This window comes from Rhincodon typus, chromosome 5, assembly GCF_021869965.1.
Source record: "Rhincodon typus isolate 14 chromosome 5, sRhiTyp1.1, whole genome shotgun sequence".
NCBI lineage: Eukaryota > Metazoa > Chordata > Chondrichthyes > Orectolobiformes > Rhincodontidae > Rhincodon > Rhincodon typus.
In genome coordinates this window covers 94138819-94160027 of record NC_063336.1, presented here as the reverse complement: position 1 = coordinate 94160027, position 21209 = coordinate 94138819, and the positions used below count along the sequence as shown (strand labels likewise).

General features: G+C 40.3%; 1 protein-coding gene across 1 annotated transcript in view; it reads right to left on the bottom strand.

Moving 5' to 3' along the window:
* The window catches only part of LOC109927245 (myomesin-2-like), a 105984-nt gene that overhangs the window by 25014 nt on the left and 59761 nt on the right, over positions 1-21209 (bottom strand). Inside the window, exons 15-23 of the mRNA XM_048596754.1 lie at positions 20133-20316; positions 18580-18754; positions 17578-17699; positions 10119-10306; positions 7578-7704; positions 4822-5000; positions 3774-3888; positions 2022-2178; positions 283-389 (exon numbers count right to left, since the gene is read on the bottom strand). Coding sequence (XP_048452711.1) covers positions 283-389; positions 2022-2178; positions 3774-3888; positions 4822-5000; positions 7578-7704; positions 10119-10306; positions 17578-17699; positions 18580-18754; positions 20133-20316 — 1354 coding nt within the window. The remainder of the gene's footprint in view (positions 1-282; positions 390-2021; positions 2179-3773; positions 3889-4821; positions 5001-7577; positions 7705-10118; positions 10307-17577; positions 17700-18579; positions 18755-20132; positions 20317-21209) is intronic.

Here is a 21209-nt window from a genome sequence, read left to right as displayed (position 1 = left end):
GATGATTGTAGGAAATATGTCCACTCTCAGCTACTAAAACTGCCACCAAGGCCTCACAAGAACATGGTTAATTGAATTCTCAAGGTTTCTCAGGAAACCTTCCATCATATACTATCATGAGATAAGAAAGTTGGGTATGGTTGGCATGCCAACATTTCCAATTGGCTATCTGGTAAATCTGGGATGAGATACTGGTGGAACTGAGTTTCTCTCAGTCCATTTATTGAGAGATCCACCTAGATACAGCCTTTGCCCTGATTAGATGTGTGAAGGAATACGTACCTTCCTTTTCTAGATTATAGCTGGAAGAGACGCCATCTGTGTCTGATACTGCCACAGTGTATGTCCCTAAATCTGAGACGTCAGGATGTTTGAAGATCAACTTGGACCTGGAAGAGCAAAAAAGGTTGTAATTTTTTAAAAAATGGAATGGTGTATTTCACTTTAGTCTGAGCACATTCTTCCACATCCTTTACCCACCCCGGCCCTGTCAATACATGGGCCTCCTTCATCACAGCCAACCCATTTTCACCTACTAATAGTCCTTATTATCAGCTTTTCTTTCACCCTGGTTCACCATTATCCATCCCTTTGTCTGCCCAACTTCAGTTCTGAGGAAGGGTCACTCAAACCAAAACGTTAACACTGATTTCCCTCTACAGATGCTGCTATACCTGCTGAGCTTTACAAGAAATTTCTGTGTTTGTTGCTGTTCTGTCTCTCTCGGCTTCATCTCCACCTACCATTTACTCCTTTATATGAAATTATATTTCATTCCTAATCATCTCCCTAATATCGATTAGGTTATATTCAAGCAAAGGCAAAGGGAAATTACCCATGACTCATCACCATAGGACACACTCAACTAACAGAACTCTATATTAGATAGAGTGGTGTTGAGATCTTTGATGCTGGATAGTGAAGTGTTGTAATGACTGCTATTGGGCAGAGCCCAAAATTGCCAAAGTTGCATCCCTTCAGGTCCCCATTGCCAATCACAACACTTTCAGAGGAGGATCCACAATATTCTGAGCTGAAAGTGGATGGATAGATCACAATGTATTCCTGAGGAGTGTACATTATGTATCAGTCTTAGGCTGTTAGCAACACTGAATGTCAGGGTCATATGTGGGCCTTTGATTGCCAGTGTTGCTGGGATAGAAGGGTATAATGGTTTTTAAGCCTTTCCCAGGAGGGATCCAATCCTACAGAATTGCTGAAATCAGAAGCAAGAAATCAATTTTTCAGATCTCAAGACACCAGGCACCATGGCAATAGCTCCTCTCCTCCGCTCATCCAGTGCTGTCAAGAGTAATGGTATTCACCATGAAAATTTAAATTTCTCTGATCATGTACTTTCAACACTGGATGGGAAAAGGGGTGGATATTTGACCCCACCCCACCCTACCTCCATCTTTCCTTCCCAAGCCACTCTAGGAATTAGGAGGCCAGATTGTCCATGGTCAATCCACTTGTAACAAAGATTGTTTGCATTCTAGCCAACAACATGCATCTACCATAGAACAAAACACATTATTAGCAAGAAATCAGGGATTCATAGCTAACTGACAAAGTTTCTAATATTAATTATGTATTTGTTACTCTAAGTTCTTCAAAGAAAGGGAGCCTAATTTTCCTGGATTGTACCCTAGGAACTCCTATTCACCAGGTATGAAGGCTGTGAAACGTGGAGCAGAGACGGATTATGCCAGACCTCTCCATCTTCCATTAATCCAAGGCTGTTGAGCATTTCTAGGAGGTAGAACCATGTCTGGGGCTGCAATAGGCAAGGGCCCAGTGGTAGAATGGATCAAATGGGCTGCTTTTCTGATCTTTGTAGTTCAATATTGTTGCTGCAGGAAGAGCTGCATGAACTGTAAGGGAAATTGGATCTACACCAGGCTCAATCTGGAATAAAATTAAATCGAAATGCAATGCGAGAACCTGGAGTTCTAGGAGTCTACAAATGATAACTCCCAGCGCTTAACATAACCTAAAATAGACAAAACTAGTTAACCTACTTTTCACCATCTGTTTCAATGTGGACCTTTGATAAATCAGTTATATCCTCATAGGCTTTGCCCCAGGTAAATTGGGAGGCATTAGTCATATCATGGCACTCGAAGCTCAAGAAGATATTTCCTTCTGCATCAACACCACTTGTGATTTCCTTTGTTCCTTAAAGTGAAAAGTAAGATGTAAGTACAAAATTAACAGTATGCTTACATGATTAGAAGTATTGCTAAGGGGGAATATTTTAGGTTCAAAATAGAACTCCATCTTATAAAACAAAATAATGTTCTACCTTCCATGAGACAACAAATAGGTTCTTCCACCAACATTGGAACACTATGGTGATAATAATTGGAAAGGTCTCAAAGCAATTTCAGCATAATTTGAAAAACGCACCTTCAACCTGATTAGCACCATCCAATCTTACAAAACTGAGATCTTGGTTGGAAATGCAAATTTCACATTGCATGACAGGGTCACTCAGTCTCAGGCAGCTCCAGTGCAGCCCTTGAAAGGTGTGAAAGATATTGCTCCATTTCCCAACAATGCAACATCATTTGCAAAAGAACCACCTTTTGCAAGAATGTGAGGGTGAAATTTAGATGGGGAGGGGAGGTGTTAGTTGCCCCTTACCTCCTCCCACTCTGTTTCCGCATCAAAAAATCTACTCACTTTAGAAAAGGATCCCCCTCAACTTTTCGTTAAGAGGTGAGTTAGGGTTTTAAAAGGTTTAAGGATAGAGTGGCTTATGCCTTACCCACCACTATAATATACAGAACGAAGGGGCATGGGCAGGTATGCGGTGGCCCAGCTATTCTATTATTTTTGTTATTACTGTTATCATTATCCTGTTTTCCATTTTCGACTGTTGAAAATATGCTGGCAATGGTGCCATAAAACACTCCCATTGAACACATTTCCAACAAATCTCTAAACGCAGGGAATACTTTGAGCTAAAAATGTTAAAAGCAACTCAGCAAGCCTGCTTTGACAGCACTTCCAAACTCGTGACCCTTACCCTCTAAAAGGTCAAGGGCAGCAGATGCATTGGAGCACAACCACTTGTAACTTCTCCTTCAAATCTCACACCATCCTGACTCGGAATTATGTTGCTGTCCCTTCACTGTCCTTGGATCAGAATCCTGGAACTTTCTTGCCAGCAACATTGTAGGTATCTCTATACATCATGGAGTGCAGAGTTTCAAGAGGGTAGATCACCACCAACTTTGCAAAGACAATTAGGCACAGGCAATAAATGGTGGTGTAGCTAGTGACACCTACATTCCATGAGCAACTATTCAAACAAGACCCTCTAGTTTCTTTCCTCCTGATTAAAGGGCAACACAGTGGCTCAGTGGTTAGTACTGCTGCCTCAGAGGGCCAGGACCTGGGTTCAATTCCAGCCTTGGGCGATTGTGTGGATTTGCACATTCTCTCTGTGTCTGCTTGGGTTTCCTTTGTGTGCTCTGGTTTCCTCCCTCGATCCAAAGATGTGCAGGTTGGTGAATTGGCCATGGTAAATTGTCTGCAATGTCTGGGTTAGCCGTGGTAAATGCGGGGATAGGGTGGAAGGCTGGGTCTGGGCGGGATGCTCTTCAGAGAGTTGGCACAGAGTTGATGGGCCAAATGGCCTCTTTTTGCACTGTGTGGATTCTATAACTATTTAATTTCATAATTCCTGCAATGAGAAGCTGTGGTACCAAGTTACAAATGTTCATTTACCTAGCGCTGTCATTTATAAGCAAGAGCTCATAGTGTACCTGGCCTGGCTTGAATGAGGACAGGTTCAGAAGGCTCAGAGGGTCTGCCCTGACCAGCTGCATTCACTGCATGGACTCGGAAAATGTAGCTCTTTCCTTCCTCTAAATTAGTAACCTGTGAAATTAATGAGGTCAAACCAGTTACTCAAGACAGAATTAAGAAGATGCTTCTTGTTAATTTCATTAAATGCAGTCATGCTTTTGGAGTTTCTTCACAAAGTGGACATATTTCTGACGAAAATGGAACTGAAGCATATGAAAATAAACATAAACTATACAGCAGCTCTGGTGTAACTTTTGTTCACTAATTGGAAAGTAAAGACTTTAATTTGCTGGGCACTGCAATTCGGTCTATTTCTGGGTCAACATAATTTCACACAGTGATCCAGTTGCTAAACTGTTTTCAGAAATCTGACTTATATCCAAACCACTGTTCCAAATAAAACGTGTTTTTATCTCCCCTGAAGAAACAATTGGTTATGGTATAAAGTATTTCAGTCTTACAGACAAGAAAGATCCAAAATTTGATCTCTGGTGTTAACTGATCTCAGATGCAATGTGAGATTTTTGACAAAGAGAAAACTTTCCAGGGCTTTCAGACTCACTTGATAGAAACGTGCATGTGACTGTGTGATGGCAGAATAGAAATAAATGTAAAAATTGACCTTACATGAATGAATGTTTCTAATTATGAAGGGACCTTGTTTGTTTAATGATGATTTTATCCCCACAGTTTTCTCCTTTCCTCTCCTGAAATTGATTGGTGCTAACACACAGTTCCTGGGTTGTAGGCAACTCCTGTGATACCTTATCCCGAGTAGCCATTCTTTAGGGTATGAACTCCCTAATAAAGTTTGACAAAGTATTTACTTTGCTCACCATCACAGCCAAGTCTGATCCAGTTGTCATCTAGCAGCCACACATGGATACTGCTAAACTTAATACAGGTGCTTTAAGGTCTATTTCAGTATTTCAACTGAGGTATAAAAACATTAACTTCAAGTAAATCAATGTATTTAATGTAAGGCATAAACTACTGATTCCTAACCTTCAAGTAGCGAGTGGACACCGCTTTATCTGTTACAGTTCTCCATTCATCAGAACCTGTCTCGCAGATATCCACAGTGTAGCCAGTAACAGGACTGTGGCCAGTGAAAATTGGCGCTTTCCACAGGATCACCAGAGAATGGTTTCTTATTTCACAGAATGTCAAGTCATAAACTGGACCTGAACAGTGTGTAGAAAATAAGGTAAAACATCTTAGTGCTACCCAATATCATGACTTTGGAAGTGTCCTGCGCTTGTGAAGAAATGTTCAGAATTAAAGGTAATTACAGGTGAGGGGAGGCTTGGCCGTGGTATCCATATTTCTTGCTACAGTCATTTCTCAGCCAGTAAAGATCTGTAAATAAAATCTTCTGCTTTGGGACCATTGGTTGGCCTAAACATAGTATTTACAGGAAAATTAGGTGAGGAGATGTGCTCATGCACGGTGGTTGGTGGAGGTGGAGATTCTGGGGTTCCAATTTGGTGCCTCTTCTGATCTTAGGATGTTTCAAACTGCTTTACAGCGAATGAAGTGCTTTTGTGGTAGGGTCAATATGGTAATGTCAACATGTACAGACTGAACATGGAGTGTCATCCCAAGTTTCAACCCATGTTTGTCACATTCCTATTTTTCAGTAGCCAAGCAGCTGGAATATCCAGTTGCAATATTTGTTTTAATAACTCAAGACCCTGCATTTCACCCCTGTGCACAGATCCAAGAGATTATAGGCTACATTAAGGTGCTAATGGTAGGTTATCTGCACCTCAGTATATATAACCTCTTAAAGGGTCATTCCCAGGGTATATATGCACTTGAAGGGTCATTGTGCACAAAGTTAATTGGCATGAGGCAGGAAATGCAACTGATTCTAGAATTCTCCACTTTCATAGCTGCTGGAAAATGGAGGCTGGGCAATTCTGCATACTAACAGCACCACCAAGGATGATGGCTCCTATTCATATAGCATGTAGGTGAAGGAGGTGATGGGGTCAGTGAATGACCTGTCAGTCAGGTATGGCTGGATCTCACTGGGGCAGGCTGAAGCACTCCAGTGAGAGAATGTTGAACAAGGCGGGGGAGTTGGGTGGATATGATCTGGTAAAATTGTGCACAGAGAGCCTCCATCTGGCACTAGGGGCTCGGTTCGGTATTAATGACCTATCTAAGGGCCTGAGTTGGGCCAAGCGGGGAATTCCACCAGATCTTATTTTCCATATTTTAAGTTCACACAATCTCACAGTGAAACCAATGCTAAAGATGCCACACATCATCAATTCTGAGACTATAGTTCACACACATTAACTGCTATTCTATTGCAATATTAGCACTACAGTAAGAGAAAGGTCCTTCTTCTCAAGATTATGCTGGGGTCCCTACAGTTTGACCATCAAAATCTCTGGAGAAATGAAGGAACTGGTTAAAGGTGCTTATTTACTTCACTTCTTTAAGAGCTGCAACTACTGAAGTTACATTAGGAATCTGGGTGAAGCCCAATTACTTTAGGTCATTGGAGTGGATTTTCAAAGAAAAATGCAAAATACACCTTGCCTACAATCGATACCTTCCCATTTTCCCAATTCCTTCCACCCCTCTCTGTCTATTTATATACAATAGATTTGTCAATGTTACAGCACATTCAGCCCATCTATGCCATGCTATCCTTTAAACAGGATCAACTCCCCTTTCCCCGCCTTTTCTTTGCATCCTTATAAGTCTTCCTTTTTGAACACTTACCCAATGCCCTTTTGAGACATGCTTCTTTCTCTGCCTCAGTATCAACTCATAATGAAGCAAGTTTAATTATCTCATTGATTGGAAATCTATTTCAGCTTGCTCTGATGCTAGATCATTGTAAATGAGGCCAAATTGTTATTTGACATGTCAAAGTTTATCCATGAGCCTTTTGAAAGCACAGTGCCCTGACCAGCAAGAATGCCCACAATACTGGAATGATTAACAGTAGTGGATTCCAGCCCCAGCAGGATATGCTGGTGCAACTTACTTTCCAACATCAGAATCCTCTGTCTATCAATTCCTGAAGGATCACTTGCCAATAAAAGTGCTGATGATTGGAGCCCCATATCAATACTTGAGCCAAAGCTCCCAAAATCATTTGCATGGATGAGGCAAACCACCAGCAGCTGCAAGGATTGCCAATATCTGCCCCAATCCACATTCACAGCTGAGCAATCCACAACCAGTCAACTAAAGAACCCCCAAAAATCTAAAAGGGCCGAAGAAAAGTATTTAACTTTTCAATCTACACTGTTACAAACGGAACCATTTTATGTCCAGGCAAGATTGATCTGAGGAGATTGACAATCACCTCAATCTAGTTAAGGTTTTGAATCTTTCACTAAGCTTCATAGAAATCATATCTCAAAGAACAAACAACAATACAATCTCAACTGGTACATTCGCCATTAAGGCCTTTCAAAGGGACAGACAGAAATTCCCACTAGCTCAAGCTCCCTTGAATATCTGCCTTTTGCCCTCCACTAGAATATAAAGACTGATGTGAGTTGGATGATCCCCAGCTTAATTAGTTTTCACCCTCATGTCTTTGCAACTGTTGGCTCAGGATTAATTTAGGTTTTCCACCTGCCAAGTCCAGGCATCAAGGCCTCTGTCATTACTGCTGCCATCAAGCTCTTGCCAATGCAATTTTAAATGAACATATATTCCTCAACTAAGTGGTCACTCTGTATTTTGAGCAACTTGTGTTTATAGTGATGTTCTGCTGCTAATTCTCCTACCTGGTTCTGACATGGTCCATGCCTCACATTTGAAAGGCCGACTGGAATCTGAAGGGATGCCAACACCACCCAGGTTCACAGCACTGATTTTAAACTCATAGAAAGAGCCTTCTTTCAGGTTTTCAACCTTTCACAGAGCAACAAAAGAAAGAAAACATCAACATTGCAACTACCATGAAAGCTTCAAACTACTTAAAATCAATCCATGCTGTAGTGAGTGGTGCATTCGCCAAACAAATTAATTAATTCAGTTTGACAAGCGTTCTCTAAACAGTCTGTCATAAATTGGTTAGTTAGCTCAGTTGGCTGAATGATGACACAGAGTGACGAAAACACCACAAGTTCAATCCTGGACTGCTTGAGGTCACCATGGCGAACCTGCCTTATTAACCTCTCCCTGTTGCTTGAGCCATGGAGATGTCCAGGTTAATCTTACCATAGGTCATCTCTATCTAATGAAAGCAGCCTAAGGCCCTCTCGAACTATGACACTTTCACTTTCAAGACCTATGTAATTTACAGAGAAAAAGAAAAGGGAAGTCACAGTTGACAACCTCAAGAACTCTATAGCACAACTTCAACTCCATGAAGGTTTAATCCAGCCCAGGTCCTGATAGACCTGAGTGACCTGAAACTGTAGTCACAAAGACATTATGTTGACAGGAGTGGCTAATTAGGGTCCAAAGATAATATAGAGGAAAAGGCTGACCCTAGATGAAACAGTGAACATCAATAAGCAACAAAATGGTAATCTGGGCTGCTCATCCTTGGAAAGAAATAACCGAGAGGGAATCTTATTAAAAACCCAAGATTTACTAAATGGGAAGGTCAACTAAGGAAATATTATAAAGGCAACACACGGGTCGGGCAAGACAAATTCAGGGTAGATATTGGGCAATTTTTTTTTACACAGAGGGAGTCCAATAGTTTGCAATGTGTGATTATCAGGGAGAATAGTTAATTCTGAAAGGCTGGATTCATTCAGGCGCCGTAATGGGAAACATTACATCTGTAATTTGAAAGGACGAGATGAAATTGACAAAATCACCTTGAGCTGAATCTTTATGATCTATAAAAGGAAGATCATGCTTTTGACAAAATTAAATATACTTATGAATGCTGCAAAGAATCGCTATGGGGACTCTCAATGCAAATTCAAATGCTCTTGGTTTGCAGAACACCAATCTGTTAATTGCTTAAATACTCCGAAAGAGTGGGGCTAATCTTTCTGGGGCAAGTAATAGGAGGAAGGAGTATATCTTTTCCCTTTCACATTGCCTGGGGCTTATGTGGCTGCTTTCTAGAACAAGCAGGACTTTAATTATTTGACCTCAATGGCTGATGCTCAATTTTCATCTCTCAGCAGTTGGAAACCTATTTTTAGGGACCGCAAGGAAGTGGTATTGTACATCTTGTCAGTGACATTCCTTTTGATCAGGGATTCTGATTGAGTGAGTGCTTGTTGGGCAGCACTTTGTTCAGATAGCTTTTAAGTTTAGACCATAGACTATTGTTCTGTAATAACAGCTTGAAACCTGCAGCAGTGTTCTGGTTTCTGCTTCTCAAAACATAGCAAAAACATAGCTAAGTCCTTGTTAATGATCTGACTCATTTACTCAGGTGAACCTTGACTAATTGACAGGTACATCATGTGTTTGTCCTGCATCCAGGCAGAGAAACAACATGACATTCAGTTCCACAATGTTTCTTCAAAATGCACTGTACAACGTATTTACCAGTATATAGCTTTAAATGATTTGAAAGGTGACTCACTTTTACTTTTCCCAATGTTTACATAAATGCACCTGCATATAGGAATGTTGATGAATAAATTCCCTTACCATAGGTGAAATGGAATAAAAATAAAATTGCAGAACAGTGTTAATGAATTGGCACTGTGTTATCAAACTTCCAAATTACTTCAATACAGAGAAAAAAATTAGATTCAATAAGTGCATAATATCCAACCAATCCACGACTCCATTTAGATCCTTTCAAAATTTGAATTTTTAGCTATCAATATTAATAGACAGTGGTTATGTTAACCTGATCAGGCTAGAGGAAACGTACTATGGTATACATAACATGGGTAAGATTTGTTCTTCATTCCCTAAGTATCACTTCAGCAAAATGCAGAAGGGAAATTAGGCAGGGAGGCTTGCATATCTGTAATAGAGCTGCTGAATGTTCATAACAGTCATTTCAAATGTTAGGAAACCTTAATATTCTCCATCACATGTACATAGTGCTTACTATACAATTTTTCTCTTTGGCCCCCACACTGTTAGTGTGTAATGTTTGGTCAGGATTTTGCTGATAATATAGCTTTGGCACATTTTAAATATCAGTGGTATGCTCAATGCAAGGAAATAATAGATCCTTGATCTCAACCACGTATATTTCAAAAGTTTGATTCTGTGTGGTTTACCAACAAATTCTGCAACATTTCACATTTGGTGACTGGCTAGTAGAAACAAAAGGGAGCTCTTCACATTTGCGGGAACTGCTTTCCCTTACTAAAAATATTAAACATAACACTAACTTTGTAAACTCTTCCAGTGATTGGTTTGATGTTGCTTTCATGCCAGTGTAAGTCAGTGACTTCACGATGATCCATGTAGTATCCAGTGATATCCGAGCCGCCAGTAAACCGTGGTGCCTTCCAGCCCAGTGTCATGGAGTCTTTTGTGCAATCAAGGAGAGTTATACCATAAGGTGATGATGGGGCAGCTATGGGGAGATAAAGATTGAGGAAATTAAATTCTAACTTCAAATCTCAAGGTATCATCTACTAATTTCAAATTATTTTAAATAAGAACAGTCCTTTCTTGAGTGAAGTTGCTACATAACTGGCCAATTAAAGTACAAGAAGTAGTACTTTTTTTAAGATTCCACACATACTTGAGACATAGTATGTAATCTTATATAGTTTACATTAGATTTTTAGAATATTGTGACATGACTGATAGTGCTATTTAAATAGAGAGGTATAAAACAAACAAATTCCAATTGTGTTATTGAGTATTCATTAGTGTCCCGCTGAGAAAGCTGAGTACGGGTCCGCTCGTGGGTCTCCAAACAGTTTTTAAATGTCAGGAGGATGGGAAATTTGGTCTCGGTAGCATTAATAAAGTTAACAATTGATTATATAAGGTTGCTTTTAAGTTTCACGTTGCAGCCAGAAGCTTCCACCTTCTGGGGCAATTTTAAAAATGCTTGCTAAAATACAAAACATCATGACCTTAACAGCTTCAAATCCAAGATTTGTGTTGGTGCAAAGTAAATCAACACAGATTAGAACAATAACTGGCATCAATGTGGCATTAAAGAATTGTAATTAAAAACTATTCTAAAAGAAACAATGGATTTGTGCTCAATCACCACATTTCCTGTGAGTGTTAAAATGATTTGTTCCACTCTTAGAGCACTAGTGACTTATACTTATTAGGGAGTGAGTATTAACTGCGTTTATACAGTGGTACCACATTGGGATTGTTAATATGTTGATCCATTAAAGAACAACATGGTGCTTTAAGGTATTGTTAGCCAAAAGGAAATGTGCTTGACACTGCTTCACATTTGTTCCAATGCCTACCATGAGGGATACCACCTCCTAAAATGATCACATAAAGAAAGTCAGTTAGGTACAGAAAAGTAGTAACATCCAAACACTTTTTCAAAAAAAAAGCATTCAACAGCAGCTGAAGGTAGAAACAATTTTTAGCAAAAATTTCAGCAATTTACTTAACATAGTCATCTCTATGGCTCTATAATCATTTAACATTCCAATCTAATATTTCAGTATATAGCATTGGTCTTCACTATGGAAGGTAAAAGCATCATCCCAGGAATTGCTGAAAATCAGTAAATGGAAGGGAAAGAGAATGCAGGCTGGTTAGCTTAACAGCTTTCATAGGGAAACCATTAGGATCTATGATTAAAGATGTTGTAGCAACGCACTTAGAGAAGTTCAAGGAAATCAGGCAGAGTATATGTGGAACAAATACAGGAAATGCTGGAGAAACCCAATGGGTTGGGCAGCAACTACATTTAGGCAGAACTAAATCTACTTGGTTCTGAAGAAGTCATATCGGGCTTGAAACATTGACTCTGTTTCAATCCCCCCTGACACTGCCAGACTTGTTGAGATTTTCCAGCATTTTCCATGTTTATTTCAGATTTCCAATACCCTTAGTATTTTGCTTTTATTAGAATCCTTGTGGTTTTTTGAAAAAGAAATTAAGTACAGCCGACTTATTTGAGTTCTTTGTTGTGAATATTGGGGACTTGGTGGATTTATTGTACTTAGATTTTCAGAAAACATTTGATAAGTTGCTACATTAAAGATTATTGTGGAAAATCAAAGCTTAGGGTGTCAGGGGTTTCATAGGCATGAGCAGAAGATAGATTATCTAACAGACAAGATGGACTAGGCATAAGCAGGTCATTTTCTGTTTGGCAAGATGCAATAACTGATGTGCTTCAGTAATTAGTGCTGGAGCCTCAAATGTTTACAATTTATATAAATGATGTGAAGGGGCAAAAGGAAAGGTTGATAAATTTGCTGACAACACAAAGATAGGTAGGAAAGTAAGTTGTGAAGAGATCATCAGGCTACGAAGTGATATAGTTAGGTTAAGTGAGGAACAAAGAGCTGGTAAATGGAGTATAATATGGGGAAATGTGAAAGTGCCCAGTTTGGCAGAAAGAATTTTTAAAAATTTTATCCGAATCGTGAAAAGTTGCAAAGGTCTGAGATGCAGAGACATCTCGGTGTCCTCAGACACAAATCACAAAAGGTTAGTTTACAGGTACAGCAACTAATTAGGAAAACTGATGGAATTTTATCATTTATTGTGAGAATTATTGAATACAAAAGTATGCTTCAGTCGTATATAGTACATTGGTAAGACTGCATTGAGACTATTCCGTACAGTATTGATCTCTTAACGAAGGATGTAAACGCTTTTGAAACAGTTCACTTGTCCCAACAGCCTCGGGTGCACCTGTACCCACAGTCACCGCTGCAGATGTCAGATTGACCTTCTTAAAGGTGAACGCACAGAAAGTGACTAGCTCTAGATGACTCAGATCGTGTGTGGACCAGCTGGTAGGTGTGCTCACTGACATCTTTAACCTCCCCTTACTATGATCTGAAGTCCCCCCCTGCTTCAAGAAGACCACCGTCATCCCAGTGCCAAAGTAAAATCATGCAGTGTACCTCAATGACTACCGCTCAGTGGCTCTGGCATCCATAATTATGAAGTGCTTTGAGAGGCTAGTCGTGGCCCACATCAACTCCAGCCTATCAGATTGTCTTGATCCTTCGTAATTCACCTACTGGCGCAACAAATCCATGGCAGATGCTATCTCCCTGGCCCTACACTCATCCCTGGAACATCTGGATAACAAGGATACCTAGGTCAGGCCCCTACTTATTGACTTCAGCACTGTCTCCAACACCAAAATTCTAAATAAGCTCATCTCCAACTCCGAAACCTAGGCCTTGGCTCCCCCCTCTGTAACTGGATCATCAACTTCCGGACCAATGGACCTCAATCATGAAGAATAGGTGACAACACCTCCTCCACCATAATCCTCAACACTGGTGCCCCGCAAGGTTCTGTACTCATTCCCTTACTGTATTCCATATACACTTACGACTGTATGGCCAAATTCCACCCCAACTCCATTTACAGGTTTGCTGACGACACCATGATAGCTTTGAGGCGAGACAGAGCACAGGAAACAGATTGAGTGCCTAGCAGCATGGTGTAAAGACAACAATCTCTCCATCAATGTCAGCAAAATGACGGAGCTGGTCATTCACTTCAGCAAGTGGGGTGAGTGTCATGCCCCTATCTGCTGAGGTGGAGATGGTTGAGAGTGTCAAGTTCCTGGGAGTGATGATCACCAACAATCTGTCCTGGTTCACACACGTCAACACGATGGTCAAGATAGTAAAACTATGCCTCTACTTCCTCAGGAGACTAAGGAAATTCGGCATGCCCACAAAGATTCTTGCCAATTTTTATAGATGCACCATAGAAAACATCCTATTTGGATGCATTGCAGCTTGGTATGTCAACTGCTTTTCCCAAGATCGCGAGAAACTACAGAAAGTTGTGAACACAGCCCAGTCCATTATGCAAACCAGCCATCCATCCATTGACTCCATCTATACTTCCCGCTATCTCAGGAAAGCAACCAACATAATCAAACACCCCTCCCACTCTGGTTATACTATATTGACCAGACCTCTCAAATGTTAATGTTGATGTTGCTCTCTGTACCTTTTCTGCAGCTGCAACACTGTATTCTGCACTCTGTTCTGCTATCCGACACACTTTGTAAGATAAGATCTGCCTGTATAACACGCAAAACCACACTTTTCACTGTATCTTAGTACATGTCACAACAATAAATCAAATCAAATCAACTCAAAAGGAGATGAAAGGTTATGGGAGGAAGTGGGAATGTGAAGTAATCAGACGGGCCATGATATTATTGATAATGGTTCAAGGGCCATCCAAATGGCTTACTCCTGCTCCTTATTTGTATGTATGTATATATTTTACTGAAAATGTTAATCCTTTACAGTTCACACCTCCATTAATGTAGTTGACAGTTGAATGACATATTCAAGATTTCAGACATTAATAGCTAAGGTGAATTCTGCACTATCCCATCCATATTTTAAATACTCTTTAACTATAATTCACAAAAGTTGACCAGACTATTGCACTGAATTATGAGCGAAGATCATTCAAAATGCTATAAAGGGTAAGTTAACACTTCTGTAAAATTAAAATAAGGATTTATTTTCTAATTTGAAGAATATCAAGACTCGATAAATTTTGCCAGAATATTACTCAAAAAAATTTTCAGAATTACCTAAGAAAAAGAATGACAATGATATTGCTGCTTCAATGTCCTGCATCCACATTTTTGAGCAGTATTGTTACCTCTCTTCCTTACTTTTAAAGACTTTTCGTAGAAACGTATAACTTCCCTTCTCAACATGGAAACTATCCCTTAAAAAGCTAGCTGGGATTTCCTTTACAGTTCCATGCCTTAACAAACAGGGGGCAAAGGACATGATTTTTCCCATTTTCATTTGAAGTGTCTTCTCAAGTGAGATTCAAGGTATCCTGTCAGGCTTGGCGCAGAGTTATTTTTCACACGCAATTTTCTGCACTTAATTAATTACACAACCAGGCTCATGTGCATCTTTCTCTACGAATCATGCCCGGCCACAAATGGGATCCTCATATTTTTAACATCCCACTGCACATCATTTCAGACTCTGCAACCCAGGAAGCATCCTCCACATGGGCTCAAGCCTCTATATTCGGGACATTGCACAGTGGAAAGGAAAACTTATTCCTGCTTAATGGAAAGGGACTTGAAGCTATTGGTAGTCACATTGGTGGAGAGGAGGGCTGTTCTTTTTCCAGCTGACTGCCAATTGAAGCCACACCAGCAGACCAAGGCAGACTGGACACAAATATCAGCTCTGGTCAGTGCTGAGTTCAGACTGAATTGGGACACCCGGTAGTACAAGAAGAGGATCAATGGGCTTCCATACTCCTCAACAGTAAGTGTCACCATCTTCTCTCTGCTACTTCATACTCATAACACTCATTCTAACTCTGCCACTGCTCAGAAATCTCACCAAGGTTCACGACTACAACGCTCAGTATTGCATTCATGATATTCATTCACTGACCTCTTCCTCCCAAACTACTAACCCTTTCTGCACTCTATTCACTCACTAGGACCACTTCACCACTTCCTGCTCATCCATCGTACCAACATTGCCTTTGTCTCCCTGAAGGAAAAACTGGGCTACCCTCAAGACCGATGTCACCACTACACCCTGACTGAATAACCTGTGACCCCTGGATGGCTTTCAGTTAAGCTGGGGGACTCACCTGGTCCAATCCCTGAACTGGAATAGGATGAGACCCTTTATTGACTATAGTCTCCTTTCACCCCACTAAGGACAGCTTCCCTTTGATTTTCACAAAGAGCTAATTGCTTCAAGCACATGCAGTATGGTTGCTGCAAACATTGCTGGCAATGCCACAAGTGTGATGTTGGCATAGCCCAGGGTCACACAGCAGCTTTCACCACACCCCCCCAACACACTTGGTTGTTCAGTGCTCCCCACCATGACAGGTTGCCTGCCTCTCCCTATACATTACGAAGTGCTGCAACTCAAAAAGGCCGACAGCTTGTAATTGAGCACTTAAGGTCTGGTGCACCAAGAAAGGAATATGACGTACACAGAGACTAATCAGTAAGTGTATGCTATGAAAGAAAAATGAAGCAAAACTTGGACCATCTACCAATTAAGATAGTTGAGAGCTTCCACTAGAGGTGCCTGTGTTGAATTCTGGGGATCAAGTAAGAGGGTATATGGAACAAATGGCCAGAGGAAGTGATAGATGCGAGTACAGTTACAGCATTTAAAAGACATTTGGACAAGTACATGAATAGGAAACGTTTAGAAGGATATAGGCTAAATGCACATAAATGATACTAGTTCAGTTTGGGAAAACTGGTCAACATAGACATGTTGACCAATGGGTCTGTTTCTGTGTTGTATGACTCTATGACTCTAGACAGAGGTTGGCAGTGTCCAAGTAAGTGCAAAGTGAGTGAGCACTAAGAAAGCAAGTTAAGAGCCATAAGTTGCATCCTGTGTAGATGTATGAGAAGCATGTATGACTCTGTTGGCAGAGCAACCTGGAAAAATTGTGCAACCTACAGGTGTGCCTGAGCTCCAAAGAAGAGTATTGAAGGGCTGATGCGGTGTGAGAGCTAGACTGAGAGCAGGTATGATGACGTAGTGAGTCTAGTGATTTGCCAATGCCAACGTGAATGAACAAAGTGTTGAGGAGGATGATGGCAATGGATCATGCAGGGACATTGTTGTAAGACATAGTTGGATGATGGCTTGGACAAGTAATTGATGAGCTGCAGCACCAGGTACCTGCTCTGATTTCCATGTCAGGCATTTGAGCTGTCCAGTTTCTCGGGGAACATTTGGAAGTAACATGAGTAAGGTGAGTTGGAGCTTTAATGAGATGCAATTACATAGAAATAAGGTAGCTGCACCTCAATGGTGAGATTCTGAGGTGGCTATTTAAGACCTGAGGGGATAGTTAGGAAAATGTTTCTTGATATCGAGATTCCGATTTTTTTCTTTTGCATATTATTTCCCAGCTTTTTAGCCATTTCTCGCAACACACTAGAGAGAGGAAATTTATTCCCAAATATCCCAAAATCAGTATAGATTGTGAATATTCAAATAACATATTAAGAAATTGTACTGTTATCTTTTGTGTGTTGTTACACTTTCTCAGGACAAATTATAGAAATATTGTTTTCACATGGTTTATTTTGTTATTTTTGTATTTCCCAGTCAGGGATGAGTTAAATCTTAAATCTTGAACTACATAAATAGCTGTTAATATCTGAAGAACTGTCAGGTACCAAATGTATAAACTAACATTGCTTTGTTGCTGTTTCCATTTCAGTCTTGTCCTGTAGTATATGTGTCATTGCAAAAAGAAAACTGTACCTTTATGTTAGTAGTAATTTTTAAAAATCCTTCAAGTTAGGTTTATCAGACATGTGTACAACCAAAAGTTATGATTGTTAATGCTGCCCCCACGCGTTTTTAAAATCTGAAAATCCATCAGTAATACTTTATTTCGATCACTGAATCATGGAATATTGCAGCAAGGAACAGGGTCATTCAGTCTGTGTTGACACTTTCAAGTTAGCCCCCCTCTTTTCCCACACCCTTGCAAAATTTTCTTTTAGTATCTACCAATTCCTTTTTGAAAGGTGTCATTGAATTCTCCAGGCAGAGCATTTAAATATATTAAATTCCAACCTTTAGTTGTATTCGTAACAACTTTAACCCCATTGCTTTGTATTTCCATTATTATTTTGTATATACTGTTTGAAAATCAGGAATGTGTACTCACTCAGAGCCGCTTGGACAGTAATGGCTTCTGATTCTTGTGACACCTCACTCAGTCCCAAAGCATTAACCGTCTTCACACGGAAGATGTACTTATGTCCATTCTTTAGTCCATGAACAACAAATCTGATGGAGGAAAATGCAGGGAGACTTGCTGAAATAATTCTTCAGTTAAGGTTTATATATTCACATGTTTCCACAAGTCTGCCAGTACATACTTAATTTTGGAAGTGGCATATTTTGTCATCACCTGGGAAAATCTAAATGAGCAAAACACTTGAATGGTATTGAATGTCACCTTTTCTGTACTTTGTTACTAATTAATTTTTCCTACTTGTTTACCTTTACTGAACTTCTAACTATTAGTAATAGAGTTAATGCACAAAACCCATTACTAACAAAATTAATGCTTAAGGTCCAGAAATCCTATTGGACACAGCCCTGGTGTTTGCACCAAGATTGGTTCTGCTGGTACCAAAAACAGAAATTGCTGGAAATGCTCAGCAGGTGTGGCAGCATCTGTGGAGAGAAATCAGAGTTAACGTTTCAGGTCGAGTGACCTTTCCTCAGAACCAGATCAGCTGCCAGAGGTTACAGAACTCGTAGGAGGGCAAAATCCATGGAGTGGCCCCTTCAGAAATAAACTGGTACATCATCTCACGGATCCAGGCTGCTTTCTTGAAATGAATCCCCTAACGGGGTTCACTTGCAATGTCTTGGAAGTCTACTGGTTCCACAGATATCACTATAGGGCTTCTAATGTTATGGAAAACAGGAATGCTCTGTAAAGAGGTCTCCAATTCCAGCTCCTCCTGTGACAACTGGTTTTATAAAGGACAGCCAGAGGTTCCAGGATTAGCATGGATCCAGATTAAACCTACTGAGCCATTCAACCAATCTATAATATCCATGAGACACATATACACTGCAACACAAAATAAGGGGTGTTGATTTTGTGGACTTCTCCCTTAAAGCAACATGTTATTTTTAATGCAGACAAATTGACCTTGTATATTTTACAGGCTTGTGATTACAGGGCTGCCAGTCATTAGTTCCCACCAGGCAGGAATCAATGTAATAGCCAATCAGGTCTTTCGCAGTTTTTGAAGGCGTCCAATGCACAACAACCGAATGCTTTGTGTTTCTTGCACATCGAACACCAGAGGGCGAAGATGGAATTTCTGAAAAAGGGAATAAAATTTTAAAAACAATTGGTTACTATTGTAATATTAATTATTTAAACACGTCAAGGATGGACTGGAAGGAACATTCACCAGCAGTGCTCAAAGCGATTTCATCCCTTCCTGTTAAAAATATAGTCCATACAGAAATCGGACAACATCCCAGTCTAGTCTGCGTTGTGACAGGTAACATTCACATGGCTTAAAGGCAGATGCTGACCATCTCAAAAATGACAAAGCCCTGCTATTTTCAAGTTATCCATTCTTGACATCATTGGATCATCGTTGACCAAAAGCTTAACCAGGCCAGCCAAATTAATACAATGGGTCCTAAACAGTGTAAGGAGGCTGGATATTCTAATGAATGGCTTAACTGTTGGGCCCCCTAAACTTTTTTCTTGTATCTACAAGATCCAATCTGAGTACTGGAATGCTCTCCACTCATCTCGAGGACTGCAGTAACATTCAGGACAGAGCAGATTGCTCAGTTGGATGCCTTGGAACTGCAGTGAGAATACTCTAAAGAATACAATGCACTGTCTTTCCTTCACATCCTTGTCACGTAAGGCTAGGGGAACATTGTAGGGAAAACACAGATCATCCTGAGGTGGAGATATGCTGCCACCCCTTCATCACTATGAGATCAATGTCCCAGAATTTAGGAGTGTTGCAATAGCTCAAGAAATCCATTATCATTGACTCTGGACAATATGGGATGCGAAACAGATAACTAAATCAAAACAGAATTATTTATTGCTCTTAAAACTATAATAAAGAAAAGAATTCCACTTGATGCCATCAATGGTCTAACTGGTCCATTCAACACCTGTACTGTTGCACAGGAAAGGCCAGCTTGGTATTGGATTCAGTTCGTAGACCTGTACCAAGTTAGCTGATCACAGTTGGTGTAAGAGTTTGAACATTCCAATGCATGGCATTAGCCCTGAATGAGGAAAGGGAAATACGACCGCCAGCCTTATTTCAATGTAAATCACTGTGTAGTGATTCATCCTGGAATGTACATGGATATGGACAAGGTAGAAAGGCAAGAGTGAGCAATGCTATCTGTATACAAAAATGAAATTCTTGAAGACTATCTATATGAGGAAGATATATTTGAGGAAGATGGGTAACTCTAAATTCTGTAATAGAATTGGATTGGAAAATGTTTCATGTGATTTTCCCTGGACCGAACATTGCTGTCTGATGTAGCTTCGCCATTAATGACTATTGCCTGTTTGCAATCAATCTTTGTGGTGGTCTAGCAAAATGCAGTGGTCACACAACACACATACTACGAGATGTACATGAAGAGAAAAGTGAGCATGCTAGTAATTCTACATTGAAATTTTCACAACATTGTGACTAAAAATATTACCAATGCGTTCCTGAACCACAACTGGTCCAGTCGATGCTGATGGCTGGCTCATACCAAACTTGTTAACAGCAAAAACACGGAATTCATAGGATTTTCCTTCAGCCAAGTCAAATATAGCAAGACGTGGGGATCTTGCTGCAATCTCTTGGTTGACCCTTTGCCAAGCTGAACTGCCAGCCATGGTCTGAAAGAGAAAGGATATCATCATTATAGAAACTGTCTAGTTAATCATTTGCAGCCTTGAAAGGGAGACATTACTGATAAAACACTTAAAGTTGATTTTCTGACAGTTTTTCAGAGCAGGTTGACTATTAGATTCCTGGGAATGAAGTGATTGACTTATGAGGACAGATCGAGCAGATTCATCCTATATTGTTTGGTGTTCAGAAGAATGAGAGGTGATCTTGCTGAAAAATAACTTTCTGAGGGGATTTTACAGAATCAGTGCTGAGAGGATGTTTTCCATCATGGTAGAATTGAGAACTAGGGATGTAGTTTTAAAAATAAGGAGGTTCCCCAATTAAGATGGAGAGGAATTTCCATCTCTCAGAAGGTCATTAATCTTTGGAATTCTCTACCACAGAGAGCAGTAGAGGCGGAATATATTCAATACAAACTTAGACAGATTTTTGCTCTACAAGGGGTTCGAGGGCTAGGAGATTGAAAGGAAAGTGGAACACTAGGCCACAATCAGATCAACCACAATTTTATTGGTTGATGGAAGTCCCTCAAATGGCCTCCTCCTATTTCTTCTGTTCCTGCTTGTTCCAGCTCTTCATTAGGGTAAATTTAAAAAAAAAAATGTCATGGCATCTCTTTCTGGATGTACAGACCAGAGAGGGGCATGCACAGTACATTCCTTTCTCAGGCCCTAATGAATTGCAGGAAGAGGCCTTGAAACCAGTGTTATACCACTCATTAACATGTAAAAGGTACCAAACAACAACAGAGATAGTAGGAACTGCAGATGCTGGAGAATCTGAGATAACAAGGTGTAGAGCTGGATGAACACAGCAGGCCAAGCAGCATCAGAGGAGCAGGAAGGCTGATGTTTCGGGCCTAGACCCTTCTTCAGAA